At 45.4% G+C, this 21,423-nt stretch overlaps 3 protein-coding genes across 7 annotated transcripts in view; 2 read left to right on the forward strand and 1 right to left on the reverse strand.

The window, feature by feature from the left end:
* On the forward strand, positions 1-2,241 carry LOC136479430 (uncharacterized). The gene is made up of 3 exons (XM_066477305.1): positions 1-369; positions 489-1,184; positions 1,330-2,241. The coding sequence occupies exons 1-3, from the start codon at positions 25-27 to the stop codon at positions 2,239-2,241; spliced, it is 1,953 nt and encodes a 650-aa protein (XP_066333402.1). The 5' UTR covers positions 1-24.
* LOC136483533 (uncharacterized) overlaps positions 1-21,423 on the forward strand; it is a 68,392-nt gene that overhangs the window by 13,175 nt on the left and 33,794 nt on the right. The gene's annotated exons all lie outside the window — the stretch shown is intronic.
* On the reverse strand, positions 6,929-8,370 carry LOC136481536 (probable serine/threonine-protein kinase WNK6). Of its 2 annotated transcripts, XM_066478864.1 has the most exons (4): positions 8,170-8,370; positions 7,928-7,963; positions 7,571-7,729; positions 6,929-7,249 (listed from the first exon to the last, which is right to left on the reverse strand). In XM_066478864.1, exons 1-4 carry the CDS (start codon positions 8,272-8,274, stop codon positions 7,223-7,225), a joined length of 327 nt encoding a protein of 108 aa, XP_066334961.1. In that variant the 5' UTR covers positions 8,275-8,370; the 3' UTR covers positions 6,929-7,222. The 2 variants fall into 2 exon arrangements, with proteins under 2 accessions (XP_066334961.1, XP_066334962.1); XM_066478865.1 differs by lacking the exon at positions 7,928-7,963.

Below are 21,423 nucleotides of genomic sequence, written 5' to 3' on the forward strand. Positions count from 1 at the left end.
GAATTTAAATTAACCCAGGATCTGATGCGTGATTATGTGTTGAATAAATATGGGAGGATGTCACGCCAGCTGCTGGCATGGAAGAGTAGAGGATATGCCAACCCGCACCCCATTTCACTGCTACGAGACATTTACCTCGTGCTCAACTACCGTTTGGATCCACCTCATCAGGCCGGCGGTGCCGAGAGCAGCAGCAGCTTCATGGACCTTTCTTGGTCGACGCATCGGAAGGCTGACGACGCCAAGGACCGACCTCGGGTGGAGCTGTTGGCCATGCATGCGGACCTTGGGGTCCTTGGCACAACCGTAATAGTCTTCGACGGGAAACGAGGCCATGTCATCTATAGGAAGCAGGAACAAGAAGAAAAGGTACATGTATTAGATCATGTCTATTACCTAATTCCTGGTATCCATAATCTATATGAATCTTTTTCGCATGAAAGCAATAATAGATTAGATTATTAATGAAGCAATGTGCATGGTTGTAGGGAAAAATGGTAGATTTGGTGCTCACGGGACCCTGCACAAGCATCTTGGCATACGGGTGCTTTGCCATCAAAATTGACATCCCAGGACCCTACACAAGCACTGGCGATGGCGGCGGCGGTGGTTCCATCAAATGGTTATGGGACTGCTATGACCCAGAGTACGCCAGGGAAGTTGACAAAGGACCCATGACTCGGACCATAAGCTCTTCAGGCCCCGGCCGCAACGTTGAGATCACCTATGCGGTGATGTCCAACGCCCTGGAGGCCACAGTGCAGGTGAAGCTGCGGATGAAAGATGGGAACAGCCCTTGTAGCGTCTACGGTGTTATTACCGCTAGCATTGGTGATTTCAAAGGCCAGAGCATCCTCTTCAGGCGTACAAAGGAGACGGCACAGCATCTCTCTCCAATGACGGACTCGCCACAGGGCGTCCTGTATCAGCTGGTGCGGTCCCTTGAGCTGGCCAGGAACGTGCTTGCGGTGCCATGTGGTCAACGGCTTCACATAGGGGTGGACCTGAGCATTGAAACTTCCAAGAACCAAGGGGCTAGTATTAATCCGCGTTTCAATAATATTATTCTCACCTTCGACAACTGCAGTAGCTGGTCAAGTCAACGTCGTGAAGTGGATGGGTATGAAGTTGAAGTGAACGTCGCCTTGTACCCTTGTGGTGAATATGTCCCGGGACCATGGAAGGTAAACATTGGAAACATGACTGAGCACCCGTTGCTCAACACATTTCTTCTGCTTTCCTTTTGTTTTGTTTTGTTTTGTTTTTCGATAATCATCAGATATGTCATATGTAATCTTTTGCTTGATCACTACTACATATGTGCTGCAGATGGATAGGATGTGGCAACCTGACATATCCTACATGGTTGGGAATGATGCAGAAGGATTCAGTACATTCATCATTGAGCTGCGTAGATTGGTGACCGACCACCCACGCTGCAGGGATCTCGTGGCTGATCATCCAGATCTCTCATCCACATGTAACAACAAAGTGCTCCGCAAAGTCAACATGCAGGAAGTCAACCTGACACATTATGACACTCACCGCATCCAACCAGAAAGTTTGTTTCACATCAAACTGGAAGCGGAAGCGGAGGAGGGCGTGGAAGAAACGTCATCGATAATCTTAGTCATGCGGTGTGACAACTTGGATGTAATAGGCTTCATCAACATGCAGGATCGTCGAGCCTTCTGCTACGAGTCTGGCTCTCGTCGGGTGCTCCCAGGAGAATATAGTTCAAAAATCCTAGACTGGAGGTGGGGGTACTACGGAAGGGACAGGGAGCAAATACTGGGCCCCGCGAGGCTGGGCAAGACCTTCATGGCGGAAGCCGTGCGCAAGCTATCACGCTTCACAGGGAGTACTGATGATCATGGTTTCACAGACTTCTACAGTATTGTGGAAGGCAAGCGGTCACTGGTGGGCCTGATGATCATGGTCTGCGATTCAGCGAGGATGGAACCTGTCCGCGAAGCCATGGCAGGTGGTTGGAATAAAGGCGGGACGGAACTTACCGAGCAACTGAACAATTACGACAGCCGGAACTTCTGGAAAGTAATATCAGGAGCACTGCTGGACTGGAGGGATCACGCCTACCATGGATGGCCTCAAAACAGGACGCTAGAATCCAGGACGCTAGAATCGAACGGAATCACGAGCGCAGATGATGCACTAAAACTTGTCCCCCTCGTGCTCAATCATCCGGATCGGATACGCTCTCGTCATCGACCACCGTACTAGACTACGCCAAATTATATATGTTATTTGTTGTATCCCTTTTAATTTGTTGTCACAAAATCATGTCGATCGGGCACTGGTTATATATGGCGTGCGTGGCCTGGAAAACTTGTCGGGTTAGGGGCCCATGCATATATTTGCCGCCAAATCAAGTACCCTTTTCCGTTTTTTAATCTTATTTAGTTTACAAATAAATAAATAAATAATGTTGTCCAGACATGATGCGTGTGACCATTGGAGCTAGTATTTGTCATTTGATCTTGTAAACCAGACAGACCATTTGTTGAATAATGATGCGTCCAGACATGATGTATGTGACCATTGGAGCCAGTAGCTTCGTGTGGGCTGTGGCATGGTTCGGCCCATTTGTTGAACAGCACGGCAGGCAAAGCATCTTTATGCCTTCGTAGTCCGATCAAGTTTGTCCGTTTCTATTATTTGTTTTTTTTAACCCATAGTGGGAGATGTGCTCATGTGTGTGTTGTGAATGATATATATAACTAGCGCTGCTCACATCCTCTACTCCCACCGGTCACTGTCTCCTCCCACCAAATTAGTTAACAAAAAAAAAACTGAACAGACTCCCATCTTCCCGCCCCGCCAAATTAATTAGCCAAACCAATCTACAACATCCATCCCGCCTAATACAACAATTACAACCTTTGAGTTGTTCAACTACAACTGGATCTGTAAAGCAGTTACAAGTGGCGTTTGATTAATTACCTGTTCAACCCTATGAGTTGTTCAATTACAACTGGATTCATAAAAGCAGTTACAAGTGGTGTTTGATTACTTACCTATTCGAAAATTCCACCTCCCACCAACCTAACACATCTAGATGTTATTGAGTTACTAACTCCATCCGTACATCAGTTACAACTAGCGTTTCATTAATTATTTATTTGAATCTCACCTCCCACCAACTTGACACGAATGCATGCAAGGAATCTTTTCCTCATTCAGTTCTTGGAAAAGCAATTTCTCACAAACCGTAAGTCCGATCCCTGATCCGTTTGAAGATTATTGTTAAGAAAATTGTGCTGAACAAAATGAGATCCATGAAGGCTATGTTCTGACAAAGTTTTTTAAAAGAAAAAAGAAAAAATGTTTTTAAACACAATTCTACAACCAAATGAAGCAAACAATTACAAGATGTACTACTACTCAGTTATAACTTAGTGTGGTTTGTAGTTATGAATTGATTTTTCTTGTAGAGAAACAATTATATTTTCTTGTCAGTGCAGAAAGTGACCAACACATAAATATTTATAGTTTTGTCGTACGTTATGATCGGATGTGGCCTAGCACTCAATGACACAGGGTTTATACTGGTTCAGGCAACATGCCCTACGTTCAGTTTGAGTCGGTCGGTGACTTTATTCCTGAGCTCAGGTGCTCGAAGTTTGGATGTGGGGTTACAAACAGAAGGGAGTAAAATGTGGGGTGCAAGAGGTCCGGTCAGACTCTGGTCTGAAGGACCTGAGAGTGACAGGAGCTCTGCTATGTGCTAAGTGTTTGAGCGTGCGCTCTGTGTAGCTTTAGAGTGTCGAAAGCTAGCAGAGGGTGAATCGAAGTGAGTGAATTGATCCTCCTAGAGTTGATCGATCTCCCCTATTGGGAGAGAGCGTGTCACCTTTTATAGATGAAGGGGGACGGCCTTACAAGAGAGAGAGAGAGAGAGTACGTATGCTACTAAGTCTTGTTGCCCACGCCGTCGGGAATAAGACGATTGTAGGCGCCCACAATACTGTTGATGTCAGATGCATGTGGGAGGTTGCGTAATCTTCTTCCGGTATGGCAGATGTCGGTGCCTGCCATACTGTTGATGCCCAGAGGCACGTAGAGGGGTTTACCGTGTTCGCCTGGTATGGGAGTTTGAGGGCGCCCACAACACTATAGGGCAAATATCGGCACCCACAACACTGCTTGGGTTCAGGACATGCCTGGAAGGTTGCAAGGGCATCCTTCTGACATGTCCTATCCGATACTGTCTTGCAGGTGTACAGGGTACGGTCCTTGGTATTGTGGTTGACTTTGTGCATCCTGCTTTACTTGCTCTGCCCGTTCCCTGGGTCCTTACCGAAGCGGGCGTCCCCGGTCGGTTGGTCCTAGTCGGCTCCGACTGCACCAGTCAAAGAAGAGATGTAAGCAGAGGTTTGGTGCATCCCCGGTCGGAGACGCTGGTCGGAGTCGGAAACGAGCGCCGTTCCTCTTTGGCCAGGCCTTTTAGTCGGAGAGGTGGGCCGGAGTTGGAAGCGAGTGATGTTCATCCTCGACCAGGCCTTCTGGTCGAAGAGGCAGACCAGAGTCGGAAGCGAGGGCCTTAGGTCGGAGAGGCAGGCCAGAGTCGGAAGCGGGCGTCGTTCCTCCTTGGCCAGGCCTACCGGTCGGAGGCTGGTTCATCCTTCTGTCCTATTTGTTATGTTTTTGGGCCAACCCAGGAGTTGCGCGTCATTCACAATGTCTTCTACTGGGCCGAGCCTTTGCTGGGAAGTCGGTCCATGAGGGACCCCGAGTTTATAAACCCGACACAACTCAACAAAATAAAATGACACAATTACAATATGAATTACTATTCAGTTACAATTTAGTGAAGTTTGTAGTTATAAATCAATTCTTTTTGGAGAGAAACAATTACATTGTCTCAAAAACACAACTGCAACCAAAGTAAAGGACATAGTTACAATATGAATTACTGCCCAATTACAACTAGTGTAGTGCGTAGTTATAAATTGATTTTTTAGAGACCCGATTTACCTACAGCACCATGCACCGCTGCCTCCGCCCACCGCCCTGCCGTGGCGCTGGTAGGATCTCGCCGGAGCTCCACTGCCACTGCCGCGGGCCTGAAGCTCCATGGAGTCCCTACCACGCCTGCGGCGACCCCTTCTTCCCCTCCCCCCATACACCCAACCCCCGCCATGGCCATGGCCCAGGAGGAAGGATGTGCTGGGTGGGGCCACGGGAGTGGCGAAACAAGTCATGGGGGGAACGGCCGGCCCAGGTGTAGCAAGCTTTCCGACATCGAGGTAGCCAGCAATCGTCGATGCTCACCATCAACTAGATCTCCTCGATCGTGGCCATGGCGACGGCGAGATGATGGGGAGGACGACGGTGACAGGCGGACCCACAGTGGCGGCTGGGTAACATGCGGGGAGAATGGTGGTGCGACGTGCGAGGAGGATAGCCGACCCAGGTGTGGCAGCGGCAGATGTAACCGGTATTCCACGATCTTCTAATCGCTTCAGTTTGTCCTAGAGATGTGGGTTGAGAAGGGTCGACGGTAATGGGATGGATGAGGATGGCGGCCGGCGGGCGGAGGTTGAGGGGCAGCGCCGGCGCGGGGAGGTTGAGAAGGGTCGACGACGGTGGTGGGGATCAGTAGCGGCACCGGGCAAGCTTGGGTGAGGAGCCACGCCAGACACGTAAGGAGCTACGCAGGCGAGGGGAATGATGATGAATCGAAAAAGATTGTGGCCTCATTGGTGGGACAGTGGTTGGGCCTCGGCAAGAAATAAAAATGGGCCAGGCCGGAAGTTCGATAAACGAGTAGATGACATGTGCTCGGGTAATGAATAATATTTATTCATTACCCAGGGTGCTGCATAGAATACCTATATAATATCTCCTCAAATCTATATCTAAATTATCAACATCCTCTATAAGAAAAAATATTTAAATAACCATAAAGCCTATATATGTTTCTATATTACACACTTTTATCAATGTTATTATATTGAAACTTAATAAAAGTAAACATACATATCGTGACAGTATACATGAGCCATAAACATACATATTATGTTTTAGTATATAAAAATATTTCCTTAACAACTCATAATTAATGGTACTAACAAATTGTTTAATTTAAAAAACATATTCATAAACATGACATATAATATATATGTCATGTGAAAAATAAACTTGCGTGTCTAATAAAAAAAAACTTGTGCATGGAAGCTGCATGCCCTCGGCAGCACGGCAACCGCCAGTAGCTTCGTGTGGGTTGTGCCATGGTTTAGCCCATTTGTTGAATAGCACAGCAGGCAAAGCATCTTTATGCCTCCGTAGTCCAATCGAGTTTGTCCGTTTCTGTTTTTCTTTTTTCTTTTTCATTTTTGAACCTGGGGATGTGCTCATGCATGTGTTGTGAATGATCGACACAGATATGAGATGTCTGAGACTTTTCCAGTTGAATCAAATTTCATATATGTTAGATTTTGCTATTGACTAACCGGATGTGTCATGTTGAGTTATGTTGTGTGTGATGTGCATCATGTCTCTTGGCTTGTGAATGTGCAGGTGTTCGGTGCGTCAAGACGGTCAACGGCAATAGAGAAGGTCAAGTGCAGAGTCCGTATGCAATGGACCGGAAGCGGTAAAGGGTAGATGAGAAGGCTTGGACCAAGCGACCAAGGGCCAGAGAACCGGCCGTGCGCAGCTCACATTGGGCACAAGAAGAGCAAGAGTACATAGGTGATGAAGACGATATCGACTAAGTCAAGGAGAAGGACGATGGCGAAAGAGTATATATCCACCAACTCATTGTAGTTTTCACCAAAGAGCTCTGGTGCCATGAATTCTTAGGTGCCTATGTTTCACGTTAAATGTTACTATAGCCATATCAAGCTCACCACATATGTGGCAGCGTGGCCTGTAGAAAACCGTACCTTGTATACTCTGTGTTTTCCTCCGCTGCATGACCATTGTCAAACCGAAGTCCCCGATCTGGGGTGTTGGGCTGATGGTTTCTGTGACTGATAAGCCGGCTGATGCTATTTTATTATGAGAAAAAACATTGTACCATAGCTGATAAGTAGGGATGATAAATTCAAGCGATCATGGCGTTAACTTTCGCATGGTTCCCATTGAAGAAATTGTTGTCCCACTTCGAGTCCCTGTGTATGATTGGTGGCTTCTGGCTGTGCAGATAGGCTAGCCCTGTCAGTATCCGTGTTTGGCCCATCGCCTCATAGCCTTCATGTCAACTTTCTTGTGCTTCGTACGGTACCTAACCACAGCATAACATGGAGTAGATCATTAAAGGGGGATGGTGAAGGTAGCAACTTCTGTACAGCTGTTTCCCTTCTGAATGGAAAGCAAAAAGAGCCAACTCTGTATTTCTTTTAACCCTGAAAAGTGAAAACTAAAACTACCAATAAACTATTCAGACTTTAAATTTGAAAAAGAAAGAGTTATTCAGATTTTGTTTGCCACTGGTAAATAACTGAACATTCACCATGGCACAAAAAGAATGTACGAGACACAAATAGTAAAATCAATCACACTCCATCGTAGCAGCACATACAAGGAGGGGTTATGTCATATTTACATTCTCTCTCAAGTTGCCGGACGTGAACAGCTCAGTGACGATATTGATGGTCCTTTTCTTCTTGTCGAGCCATGAGGCGTAGAGCTTGAGGATGTGCTTGTGCTGGAGACTTTGGCCCATGCCACCTCGATGACCTCCACCACGTCGAAGCCTTTGTAGCTGGCACCAAATCGATCACGTGAATCAACAAACACAGAAAGCATTCTTACTTTCTTCATATTTTGAAACAAATATTCAAGGCATGAATCTTTGTGATTTCTCGAATATCCAGTGTGAAATTCAGGAAACAAGTTACTGTCATTTAATTTGATACTGAATTACTTCATAAACAGCTGAGGAGAGGGAAGGGAGGTACACTGTCTTGAAGGCCCCTGATCCCAAGACCTCCTTGTACTGCAATGCACGCACGAAACCGCAGAGATCAGGCAATTTTCAGACGAATTCGCAGCGCAAGATGCAATCAAGATTCAAGATTCAGGAACTGAAAGCCCCCCGCGCTAACAGGCGATGAACCAACCCGGCAACCCGATGAGACTAAACAACATGTCGACACTAGCAGCAGACGCGAAGGGACGGCGGATGGACGGCGCAGCACGTACCCGGAAGTAGCGGCCGGTGGGGTCGACCTCGTCGACGTCGGGGTCGTCCACCTCGTCGGGCGGCTCCGCCTGCCCGCCGCCGGACAAATCCGGATCCGGAGCCATCGCGCCGGCGCGCTCCTCCGCCCACGAGATCAGAAGTCGAGCGGGCGATGGACCAACGAGCCCTAACCGATTAAGCAGCGCGAAGGACGGCGTGCGAGCGCGAATCTCAACTCTGAACTACTCTTGTGAACTCTAAACAGGTGTTCCAAGTTCCACGGGACCGCGCCGCGGGTGTTTAGGAGCGGGATCACGTGAGGCTCAAAATATTTTTTCTAATAGTTAGGAATAGAGTTTTTTTTGAAAAAAATACCCTCCAACAATTTTTTTAATTGGTTATCCAGATATAGTCACCTTTATTTTAGATTTCTCACTAGCCAAAGTTGGAGAGCAAGATTGACTGTGCGCACAAGATATAAAAAAAATATTGGAGAGTTGAAAGATATAGATAGAGATTTTTATTTAAATGACTCTCCGAATAATTTTAAGACTCTTAGAGGTGCTCTTACAACTTTGGTTTGCACATGGATTCATCTCAAACTATCTGAGCATTTTGATCTCCTTTTATTGCAAATGATTTCTATGAAACTCTCTTACAAAATTAAACCCTTGCAATCATGGGCAACTACTAGCTACAAATTGTTACTCGTACAATACACCAAGAGAGAATTTCTCTTCATAAGAGCAAGATTAATAATATAGCCCGCTACTGGCTGTATGTAAACTTACGGTCAATCCATTAGACCACTTATATAGTGGCTAGCTCACTTATGGCCTCTTATTTCTCTCATGAACTTTTTTGGTTCTTGTGCACAAATTGGCTATAAACTTATAGTCTGTTTCTCTCCTTTCTATTTTTCTCTCTATGTAATGCTGCTTCAAGAGGGACACGACAACCGCTTAAATAAAATTATGTTTTAAAAAATGATCTTTTCACCTATATCGCGTAGATCTAGTTTGCACTTTGTAAGTTTATAAGGTGGTTTGATTTTTAAAATTTAATAAAAAGATAATAAATAATTCTATATTGGGGAACCCTAAACTATTTCCAAATTCATTAAGGACTTTATTTTTTTGGTTATTAATATGCCGGCCCTAGAAGGGCCAAGCAGGCCGTCGCTCCACGCTCCAAAATCGAATGGGCCCCTCCTTAGGCATGCTACCGTACTACAGTTCTTAATTGCTAATAATTTTTTTTAGAAAAAGAGGTTTCACCCGCTTTACTAATCATAAAGCATCAACATTATAGTTCAGAAGCGTAATGGCGCACCTGCCAAAGAAAGGCCAGAAGTCACAGCGGTATTAGACTGTATTACAAACTCAGAAATCTGCTGATTCACAGTGATGCAGTCCGCCACCAAAGAATTTAATGGACTCCCGCTGATTCTAGGTGGTCTGTTCGCCTCCAGCTCAGTTATCTTTTGGATTACCAACTCCAACTCTTCCTCCATCACCGCGTTGAGCATTGGTTTCCATCTCCTAAAAGTTCTTGAGATCCATGTCAGCACCCTCTTCATCGCTATCCATACGTCTCCCTGAAAACAAATTTTATTACGCACTTTCCATAGACACCAAAGAGCAGCAACATTAACTATATTAGCTAACATAAACTTTTTATTCGGTACCCAGAGAGAAGCCACACAGTCATAATCCCAATTCCCAGATAAGCCCAGGATGTCAGCTAAAGCTGACCACATACATTTGGCTACACAACAATAAAAAAAATAAATGATGAATAGTTATTGTTTTAGAACAAAACAAACAAGTCAAGTCATCCAACTCTTTTCTCTTAGCTAGGTTGTTTCTTATTAAGAGCTTGTTCTTTGATAACAGCCATAAGAAGATTTGGACTCTTGGAGGTATTTTAAGTTTCCAAACAGCTTGGACATACACTGGTTTAACACCTTGATGGTTAATAACTGCATATAAAGACTGAACCGAATACTGACCATTGGAGCTAAAACTCCAGATAATCTGATCCTCTTCCTCTACTAAATGAACTTTTTCTACAATTCCTAACAGCTCAAACCACATCTCCATTAATATATCAGAAACAGTTCTCCTAAAGGAGAGTTTCAAAGTTTCCCCATCTCAAACCTGATCAATGGTCTTCCCGTACTGTTCATTGATCACATATAAGGGCCAAAATTGAATTGCCAGGCTAGAATTACCCAGCCAATGATCTTCCCACACCCTAATCTTTTGCCCTTACCCACATTCCACATGATGCCCATTTGAGTAGCCTGTAAGGCCCAAACAACACCTTTCCATAGATATGCTTGGCTGTCTAAACAACAACAAATATTAGGATTATCAGTTCTATACTTGTGGTCTATGATCTTAGTCCAAATGGAATGAGAATGTAGGCTATATCCACTACGGGATACAGTAGCTTTGCCGAGTGTCAGGGGCAGTCGGCAAAGGCCCAAAGACACTCGGCAAATGCTTTGCCGAGTGTAACACTCGGTATACAACACACGGCATTATTTTGTCGGCAAACTACTGTTAACGGGATGGCACGGTGACGACAATTTTGCCGAGTGCACGACGGAAAAACACTCGGTAAAGTTTCTCAAGTTTGCCGAGTGTCAAGCCCGAAACACTCGGCAAACTTTGCCGAGTGTCATCTCCAAAACACTCGGTAAAGTGCTAAAGTTGCCGAGTGCAAGACCAAAACACTCGGTAAAGGTTATAAATTTTGTCGAGTGTCAAGACCAAAGCACTCGGCAACGTTTACACACTTTGCCGAGTGTCACGCGCAATACACTCGGCAAACAAGCGCGCAACGGGCAGATTTTATGGTCACTTTACCAAGTGTCCATTTGAATACACTTGGAAAAGACAAAACACTCGGCAAAAAAGGTTCCCAGAATAACAGAAATTGGTTTCTTCGCCGAGTGTTTTGGCTCGACACTCGGTAAAGCACCTCTTTGCCGAGTGTTACACTCGGCAAAGCGACCAATCCCCCCCCCTTTTTACTAATCTGTCCCGTATAACGGACCCCTCTCAATTCACAATAAACCATCACAATTCCGAATAAAGGTCACAAGCATAATTATATGTCACAGACATAATTGTATTTCACATGCACAATAAACCATCATCACAATTTACAATAAACCATCATCACAATTTACAATAAACCATCATCACAATTCACAGTAAACCATCATCACAAGTCACAACTAAGTCACAATAAGCCACAAAGGCAAATGCAATCACTGCGGAGGCCCTTGGTACCACTGCGACAAATCTGGGTCTTGAGACTGATTATTTGACGCCGCCGATTGATTCTGCACAAAAGAGAAGAGATTGCATGTGTAAGCTGCAGATATAAAAAACTCACTGCAATCAGAAAGTATAAGTAGTGTCTTCAAAAAATACTTGCACGTAAGTATATATAGTACAAACTTGTATTTGTGCATGGGAAGCTTCTAGTCTATTTGATTAAATTTTGGGAGAATTTATATTAAATTTTGTGTGCTGTGCTGCTGCCAGGAAATAACTATATATATTATTAAACTAATAAAGTGGGAGTACGTATAGAACTTAACAAACGCAAGAAAACACTTATATGTCCTGTTAAAATCTCTTGGGAGTATCACCCCATCGTCATTCGTTGAATTATGGCCTAAAATTTCTACATGTTGCGGATGTCCCCTACAGGTGGTCGTGGCTACTGCTATCCCACTGGACGCGGAATGCCTGATCCTGGCATGCATAGTGTTGGGGCTGTGATGCCATCTCCACATGAGATAGGAGTGATGCCAATAAGAGATGATAGTGTCTCACAGCCTGTTCAAATTGGGGCACTAGCCACTGCACTTGCTAATGCCCCACCTGATCAGCTTATGGAGATGGACCAGACGGAGGTACTCCACCTGCTAGAGTTCACAGATGCTCTCAAGGCAATGGTTGCTGAAACCATGGAGGTCCTACGTTCTAGCCAGCATCTCCAGCAAAGCAATGCCTCCCCCGAGCAGCAGCTGGTTAATCTGTCACTGAAGGGCTTGGGTTAAAAATTGGAAATTGCAAGTTTTGATTGCAATTTGAAGAGACATGTACTTATATAATTTGAAGAGGCATGTAGGTATATAATGTGTCAACTACAACAAGAAAGTCTAATGCACGCTCCTTCTCTCTCTCTCTCTCTGAGGTCAGCACAGAGAAATTAGAGAGGGAGTTAGAGAGAGGTAGGGACTTATAGAGAGAGAGAGAGAGAGTCAGAGAGAGGAAGCTGCGGCATCTCCTGCACACAAGCAAAGACTTGCTTTTGGCTGGCCGGCACCACATCCACCTATGCAGTGGATAGCTTCCTTGCTCAGCAGCCATGCATGCTTCTATCCTATCATGTGTGTATACAGGCACTTCTACCACTAGTACTATGCTTTTGCTGTCATGCACGCCACCTCCGTACCCTAGCTTATCTCCCTAATAAACCTCTATAAAACCTCCTGTCATCTAAAGTTCTCACATCTAAAGTTCTCTAAGTCATTTTGAGCTAACATCTAAAGTTCTCTAAGTCAAAGTATTCAATTTGCAGTATAAGGTGTCAAGTGACTCACAGGAGTAGTTGTGGGTGGCTGAGGTGGAGGGAATAGCACCGGTGGCGGTGGCAAAGCTTGACCCATACTCGATGCAAAATTCTGCATGTATTGGAACATTTGGTCCATCCTCAACCGATTTTCTTCCTCTATCCTCTGCATCGTCCGCCGTTGTTCTTCCTCCATGTTCTGCCACTCGGACGCCATCTTCGCCTCCATCTCCACCATCCTCGCCTCCATCTCCTCCCGTTGCTTCATTTCTGCTTCCACCCGGGCCTATAACATTTCATCCCAATGTTACAATGCAAAGCTAAAGTACGTAACAATCAACAAACGATGAATAAATAAGAAATAACCTGGAGAGCCTCCATCTGGTACTGTGTAGCGGTTGGCCGAGGGCATATCGCCGGGCTCGTGCTCGTGCTCCTTGCTCAGATCTAGGAGAGAGTGGGAGTAGAGGCCGTGTCGATTGTACTGTCGCCAATCCAGTACCTCCCATGCTTCTTGCCTCCTCCCACCCTCATCACGATTTCTCCATCAAGATCCTGGGTGCTCGGATCGAACTGTGACCCATGAACCTGCCTTGCCATCGCTGTGTACTCACTGACGCGGCTGTGGATGCTGGGATCATTGTACGCCTTGGGCGGGTCCTCCGGGTTGAAGTCGATGTTTGCCATCGCCTTGCCCTTTTTGGACAGAACCCATGCCTTGAACTGGGAGCAAGGCTGGGCATCATGTGACGACGACTGTGGCAAAAATGCAAAATGATTAGAAATTATGCATAATTGAGTGTTAGAATAAAGAAATGAATTCGCGTACCCATTTTTCCCTGTATTCATCGAGGCTCAGTCTGCCTTGATGGTGTGATGCCCATGGCATCAGCAAACGCCGGTCCCGGCAAGCGGTGTGCGTCTCCACCCACCCGGGCTCCAACCACTTGTCCACCATGTATTCCCAGCACTAGGAATGCTGGGCGCACCAGTATGGAGGCACCTACGTGATCAAGTGTATGACATGAAAAAATGAAATTAAGCGTAATTAATCTCATAAAAAGTAAGTATTAATGTTCTATATGTACCTGCAAGAATTGTTCCCGGGTCAGGTTCATTGTTCTTGCCTCTTCTTTTTTAACCTTCATCCGTCTGTGTTGAGCATAGTAGTCGATGATGGCCTGGACGCTCGCCTCGTAGTGCATGTCCTTCACGAGCTTCTTGGCGGCTTCTTCAGAGATGGAGGCCACCTTGGCCTCGTACCCCTCCTGGCATCTGTAGAAGTCCTGCATATAGACGCGATGTATACAGTCATTACTTCAAGAATGTCTAGTGAATTTGATGTATTGAGCAATGTAGTGCGAGGAATACTTACCCACAGCTCGTCCTTCACCCGCTCCGCCTTGTTGGGGAATACCCTACCGTCACAATCAGCGGTGTCGGGGGCAGCGACGTAGTGGTCCCACATGTAGGCCGGCTGCAGCTCTTCGTGGAACTACACTAAGCCAGGGAAGTTTAGCCTGCACAAAAGGCCAAGGATGCTGTTGACCTTGCGGTTGTGATCACCCCCACTGACCTGAATCCAACCCTTGCCAAGTGATTAAGATAAATTATTAGTTTCCATTGTAATTTTCAACATATCAAACGAAAAATTATTGAGAACATCTAAAGTTACTTACTTTTTCCCAGAGGGTCAAACCATCGGGCGTCTCTCAAAAGGTATTGGTTGCCTCGAGAGGGTCGAGGGACCTCGGAACCAGACCTCGGGACCCACTGCCCCTCCTCCACCTGCTCCTGCTCCTCCTGTACCTCCTCCTCGTCACCAGAGGCATGCGTGGAAGGTACCTCCTCAGACGATGACGAGGGAGCTATAGGCGATGAGGGCCTCGCCCCTTTACCCTTCCACTTACCCTTCCCTCCACCCTTGCCTCAACCCCTCCCTGAAGCTGACCCTGAAGCTCTGCTCTTTCCGTAAAGCGTCGCGATCTTCCTCGTACAGTCCACCATTGTTCAATCACCTGCAATTAAAAAGAGTAAATCAATCAGCACAGATAAACAAAACATACTTAGAAAGTTATGACAAATAATAAATAAATTAGTACAGCTCATACATGTATTACAAATAATCATCATGATCGGGATTAGCTGGATCATAAGTCTCATCATCACTATCACGCGTGTCGATATAATCATCATGATCGGGAATGTCGTCATCACTGTCATTGCCTAAATGTAATCGCTGAAGTAATTCTAAGTCCTTCACATTCCGAACCTCATCTCCAGCGTCCTCGTCAGCAACCCTTTCATTGCCTACTTCCATTCCGATCGCTTCGGTTAAGTCTATCTCAAAACTCCCTTCGAGCCCATCTTCTTGGAAGAACTCTCCGTCATATGTGTTGGGGTCTATGTTGTAATCTTCATTGTTTGGTACAGGTAGTTTATCATGTGGCGATACCTTGTACACAACGTCCCAACCCTTAAGACGGTCGTCGGTTTGGCACGGGTATGAGAGATAATAAACTTGCGTGGCCTGTTGAGCCACAATATAGACATCGTCTCCTGGTAAGACGGATGATTGTCGAATTTCGACTAGCCCAAGATTAGGGGTCCGTCTCACTACTGATGGATCAAACCAATGAAATTTGAATATGACTGGATTAAGAGGTTTGCAACCATGAAACATGAGTTCGTATATTTCTTCAAGTCTTCCCTAGTACTCGACCCCATCAATGCCCGGCGTAAAAACTGCGGTATTTGTGGTTCTTCGATTGGGCCGACTCTGCTCGTGGCTTGTTGTGTGAAAGCGATAGTCATTCACGTCATAATCGGTAAACGACTTGACCCTATAGGCACAGCCATCGGCAACCTATCTCAACTCGGCACTCATAGACGCATCAGTTTGGCCCTACAAGTTCAAGCAGGGTGGTTCGTTATATTATTCGCATGCAATGTTTTCCTAAACGGTAAACGGTAGACAGTCGGCGAGGTCTCGTGTAGCGTTTAGACCGTGTACCCGGCGTGTACACGGTTTGACACGGATTACTCGTTTTTACTTTATTTGTAAAAATAACTATAATAACCTGTGTATATATTCCGATAACATAGATAATATAGAATTACACAACAACGGTTAGTCCAATAATATAGAATTAAGAACCTAAGTGCTAGACCTAATAGCCTAAGTGCCTAATAAAATACTCCCTCCATCCTAAAATAAGTGCACATGTCGCTTATCGAGGAGTCAAACTCTTTTAAGTTTGACTAAGTATGTAGAAAGTAATATTAATATTTGTATATTCAAATAATTTTTATTATGAAAGTATATTCCACAACTAATCTAATGGTACTTATTACACATCATAAACATTGGTAATATTTTGAAAATAATTTATTTTCAAAATATTACCCAGTGTTCGCCTACACGGCCGTGTAGACCGATTACACGGCCGTTTTTTACCGTTTACACGGCGATCCCGTGTAACCTACCGTTTATGGCCTAAACTGCACGTTCAGCTACCGAGTAGCGATTACACGCCGAGTAATCGGTCTACACGGCCGTGTAGGCGAACACTGTTCGCATGTACGAGCATCTTGTAATGTCAAACTAAGTACGAGCTAAATTGGACTGTACCTTCTGTTTGAACCAAGAAATGAAATCGGGCATTCCATTTCCCGCACCCTCTCTGAGAAGGGTCTTAGCTTCCTGCGGGGTAGGTTCCCTTGATTCACGCCAGAATTGACGATGAAATTCCCTGTACCAACGAGAAACATAGGAGTTGGACATAGAATAGTGACTACTTGAGAACAAGTTTGTTGAGAACTTACAGCATGTACGGCTCCACTTCGGATAGGTTGATCAACACATACAGCATGATAGCGCGCCACTCTTCATGTTTCAAGATCTTGTGGGTCGCACCACTTGCACTTCCGAGTTGCCCTCGGAAAATGCTAAGGCTCGATTCATCTTCACCGGCATTGTAACGAGGAGGTGGATTATGCACGCTAGGAAGGTTGTTAGCATAGTATTTTGTTGTGAAGTTTGAAACCTCCTCTAGAATATATGCCTCTGCAATGGATGCTTCAATTTCGCATTTGTTTTTACATTTAGTTCGAAGAACCTTTTGACATCTCTCAATTGAATAGCACCAATGGCCCTGCACAGGCCCCCCCATTCGTGCTTCATACGGGAGGTGCAGAATCATATGCTGCATCGGATTGAAGAAGCCGGGTGGAAAAATCTTCTCCAACTTACAGAGCAACACATGCGCCATTTTTTCCATTTCTGCAACCACGGTACAAGATAATTCCTTGGCACAAAGCTGGCGGAAGAAATTGCTCAACTCCACTAGCACCTACCAGACATGCTCAGGGACGTAGCCTCGAACCATCACCGGAAGTAGGTGCTCAAGCCATATGTGGTAATCATGACTCTTGAGCCCATTGACTCGCATAGTAGCTAAGTTCACTCCCCTCTTCAGATTCGTTACATACCTATCAGGGAACATTAACGTTTGGAACCTTTCTAGTACCTCCCTCCTTTGGGCCCTCGTCAGGACAAAATCGACCTTAGGCTTTCTCCATGACTTGCCGGCTCTGAGAGGCGCCATATCCAGCTTTGGTCTGTCGCATAACCTCGCTTGATCCACTCTAGCCTTAACGTTATCCTTTGTCTTATCAGGAATGTCCATGATTGTACCAAAAATTGCCTCAGCGATATTCTTTTCAGTGTGCATTACATCAATGTTATGTGGAAAAAGAAGATCATCAAAATAGGGGAGGTTCCACAAGCACGACTTCTGAGTCCAAGCATGTTGCTCGCCATATCTCACAAAACCACCTTCTTGTTTATTGACCTCGAGAGCGTCTAACTGAGCACGAACCGCGGCTCCTGTCATCATCTGCGGTGCAGGGTCTGTAACTATGACATCTTTCGTAAAGTTCTTGATGTCTAGTCTGAATGGATGGTCAGGAGAGAGGAATTGTCGATGTTTGTCGAACGAAGAATACTTGCCACCCTTCGTCAACCAAATGAACATCAGAGAAGCCTTGCATACTGGGCATGGGAACCTCCCGTGAACACACCAGCAGCAGAAAATCCCATATGCCGGCAAGTCATGCAGGGAGTACGGGTACCAAACATGCATTTTGAAGTTTGTCTTTGTAGCTCGGTCATATGTCCATACCCCTTCCTCCCAAGCATGGACCAAATCATCAATCAGAGGCTCCATGTACACACTCATATTATTCCCCTGGTGTTCTGGAATTATCAACGACAAAAATATGTTCTGTCATTGAAAGAGGATGCCAGGGGGGAGATTGAGGGGGATAATGAACATGGGCCAACAGGTGTACGGGGCAGCCGCCATTCCGTAAGGATTGAACCCATTTGTTGCCAGTGCAACACGTACATTACGAGCCTCTAGAGCTTTCTCAAGATGAATCTCATCAAGCCTTGTCCAGGCTTCACCATCGGATGGGTGTACCATCTTCTTAGGATTGTATCGACGTCCGTTTTTGTGCCATGTCATCTGTTTCGCGGATTCCTCAGTCATGTAAAGCCGTTGGATCCTCGGTATAAAAGGAAGGTACTGTAGGATCTTCACGGGGATTGCGAGTTGCCTCTTCTAACCATCACCAGAGTCTACCTCTAGGAACCTAGATGATTCGCACTTCACATAGTACTTTTCTTCCGCATACTCTTTCCTAAATAAGATGCACCCCTTCAGACAAGCATGTATCTGCTCGTATGGCATCTTAAGTGCACGAAGGAGTTTCTGTGCCTCATACATGCTCTTTGGCAAGATGTGACCATCCAGGAGCAGGCTGCCAACAACTGTGACCATAACATTGAAGGCGTCTCGACTCAAGCTAAACTGGGACTTCATGGCCATTAGGCGTGCAATGGCATCCAGTTGAGAAACCTTGGAATGCCTGTGAAGGGGTTGCTGTGCCGCAGACAACATGTCATAATACGCTTTTACGGTAGCCTCTGGCTCCTCCTCCCTACGTCCTTTATTGAAGTGTGCTTCATGATAGTCATTTAACATGTCTCCTACCCCGGCATCCCCATCATATTCCTCGATGCGTTGTCTCACGACCTCGTCTCTCCCACGATCTGCTTCACCATGGTATATCCATCTAGTATAGTCTGCCGTAAATCCATTCTTGCAAAGATGTTTACCCATGACCACCTTGGTTTGCCGATGCATGTTTGCACATTTGCTGCAGGGACACCAAGTGACACTAGCTCCTTTAACCCTTGCAAATGCCCATTCCAAGAAAGCATCGGTCTTGTCAATCCATTCAGCGGTCAACGAAGTCTGACTAGAGCGGCCCGTGCACATCCACTTACGGTCATCCATCCTCTAGCATATCAACGAGTAATATAAAAAATCACGTTGCATCTACACGTTCCTATACTATCTAATAGGTGAAGATAGGTCCTAATCCCACCCAAGGATGTATAGATGGGGTTAGTTTCCATCTCTACTCCTATCCGAGATAGAATTTCGGCGGCACCTCCCCGTTGTTCTCCAAATACACGTCCTGGAAGGGAGATTGTGTATCCGGAGAACAACAGGGAGATGCTGCCGAAACTCTATCACGGATCGGAGTAGAGCATGGAAACTACCCACATCTACACATCCTCGGGTTGTCCAAAAAATGTGGACAATTCGAAACAGATACGGTTATAGATATGCAAAAATCTGCATATTTCCAACCGTATCTCTATGGAACGGGAGACGTCTAGCTAGGTTACGTGATATACGAACATGATACGGAAAGAAGGGTCTTTTATGCCTCACATTGCTGTCCTATAAAGTGACGAGTCGAGGGCAAGGCGGAACCAGGCGGCAGGGCGCAGGGCAGGGAGCGGTGGCAAAAACCAGCAAGTTGATATGTGGTTGTAAGATTCAAGCAACAAGTGTTTAGAAAAACAGCCAAGATATGACCTAGAACCCTGCTAGGTGCTCACTAAAGCAGTATTCTAAAATGCACAGAGCTGCACCTAACCCCCTAATAGCTAATTAGGCAGGTAATTAAAGTAGTGTTGGAATCATATCTATGAGGCAGTCAGCCATAAGCAAGAGCTGCTGATTGCAAGATGCTAGCACAGTTCTGAAACAAACTAAGTGATAGCTTCAACGATAAGTTTTGTTCATAAAAAACATACAACCTTGGTTTATGAAACATCAATGGCTGATGGTTAATGCTATCGACATCAAAATTAGTTTCCCTGATGCTGACTAATATGAACGTGAGTTTGAAGATTTAAATACCAAAGTTTTGAGATTATTGGATCAACTTAAGATTTTACTAAACGACTGGATGGGGTTGGATTGGATACCATCTTGTATTGACTTTAGATTGGATGTGGATTTTTGTTTTTAATTGGATTTCAATTACAGTAGTACACAATTGATGAGTAAATCAGCCTGGGTCAGTATCAAAATTGATGCGATGGTATGAACCAAAACAGAAACGTTTCTTTCAACTAAAATAGGGTGTTATTACAAATACAAAATGGTAATGGATCCAAATGATCATGTCAGATATCAAGCTAGTTGATGTTCACCAACATGACCAATGCTGACAATGTCACCTATATCTAAATGTACCTTCTCTAAAAAAAAGTACAGATCAGATGGCGTCTATCTAGATATAGATATTTTAACTCGGAAAGAGACCTACTCATCAGATGCATGCTTGGGTTCCTACTGAATACGAAAAAATAACACAGCAAAAACAACAGCACTGACAGGAATAATCCAGGATGCAACCAAAGAAAACAGCAAGTGGTGGTTGTTTGGCCATTGGCCCCATCTGAAAATATCTAACATCTAAAAAAAATCTAACTTATCCAGAGAATCAAACGGAAAAGCTGTATAAAAACCACCAGCCTCCGCATCACTTCTTCCTCCGTCCCTCCCAAGAACTCGGAAGCAGAGCAAGCCGCAAGGGATGGATAGCAAGCGGGTGGGAATTGTCAGTGCAGGCGTGAGCGGCCTAGCAGCCTGCAAGCATGCCCTCGACAAGGGGTTCAGGCCAGTGGTGTTTGAGGCTGACGGAACCATCGGCGGAGTGTGGGCACACACCTTGGAGTCGACGAGGCTTCAGGCACCAACGACGGAGTATGGCGCAGCAGACTTGTACAGGCAAATCGGATAGGAGAAAACAAGCTATTACTTCAAAGATGAACAGAAATAGGCTGGCAGACCGGTAACAGGCAAGATACATTACACCTTATGATTTATTTACAGCAAAAGGTAGATCTTCAAATGAGCTTCTCACTCAACAAAGTAAGCTATTTCCCAATCATTATCCCCCAGTCAAGCCAGCGAGGTAAATCAATACACTTGCCCCCTTGTGGCCTTGGTTAAGGTTTGAACACAAACACAGCAGGCGCGGCCCAGTAAAGGACATGGGTGTATACATACACTACACCAGATAATTTTTTGAAACATAATCGAATTAGTAGGCATAACACATGTATACTCCTGTAATTATATCAGATCCGAATACAAATAGGTTAAGATAGGGTTTGGATGCTCAGTTTCGCGTAGCAGGAAGGGAAGAGAAGGGGTGGGCGTACTCGTCGCCGGTGAAGGGCCCGAAGAAGACCTGGCGAAGGGCGGCGGCGGCGGTCGTCCAGTCGTCGCCACGAGAGAGAGCTTCGC

The sequence above is a fragment of the Miscanthus floridulus genome, chromosome 9 (assembly GCF_019320115.1).
Source record: "Miscanthus floridulus cultivar M001 chromosome 9, ASM1932011v1, whole genome shotgun sequence".
Lineage (NCBI taxonomy): Eukaryota > Viridiplantae > Streptophyta > Magnoliopsida > Poales > Poaceae > Miscanthus > Miscanthus floridulus.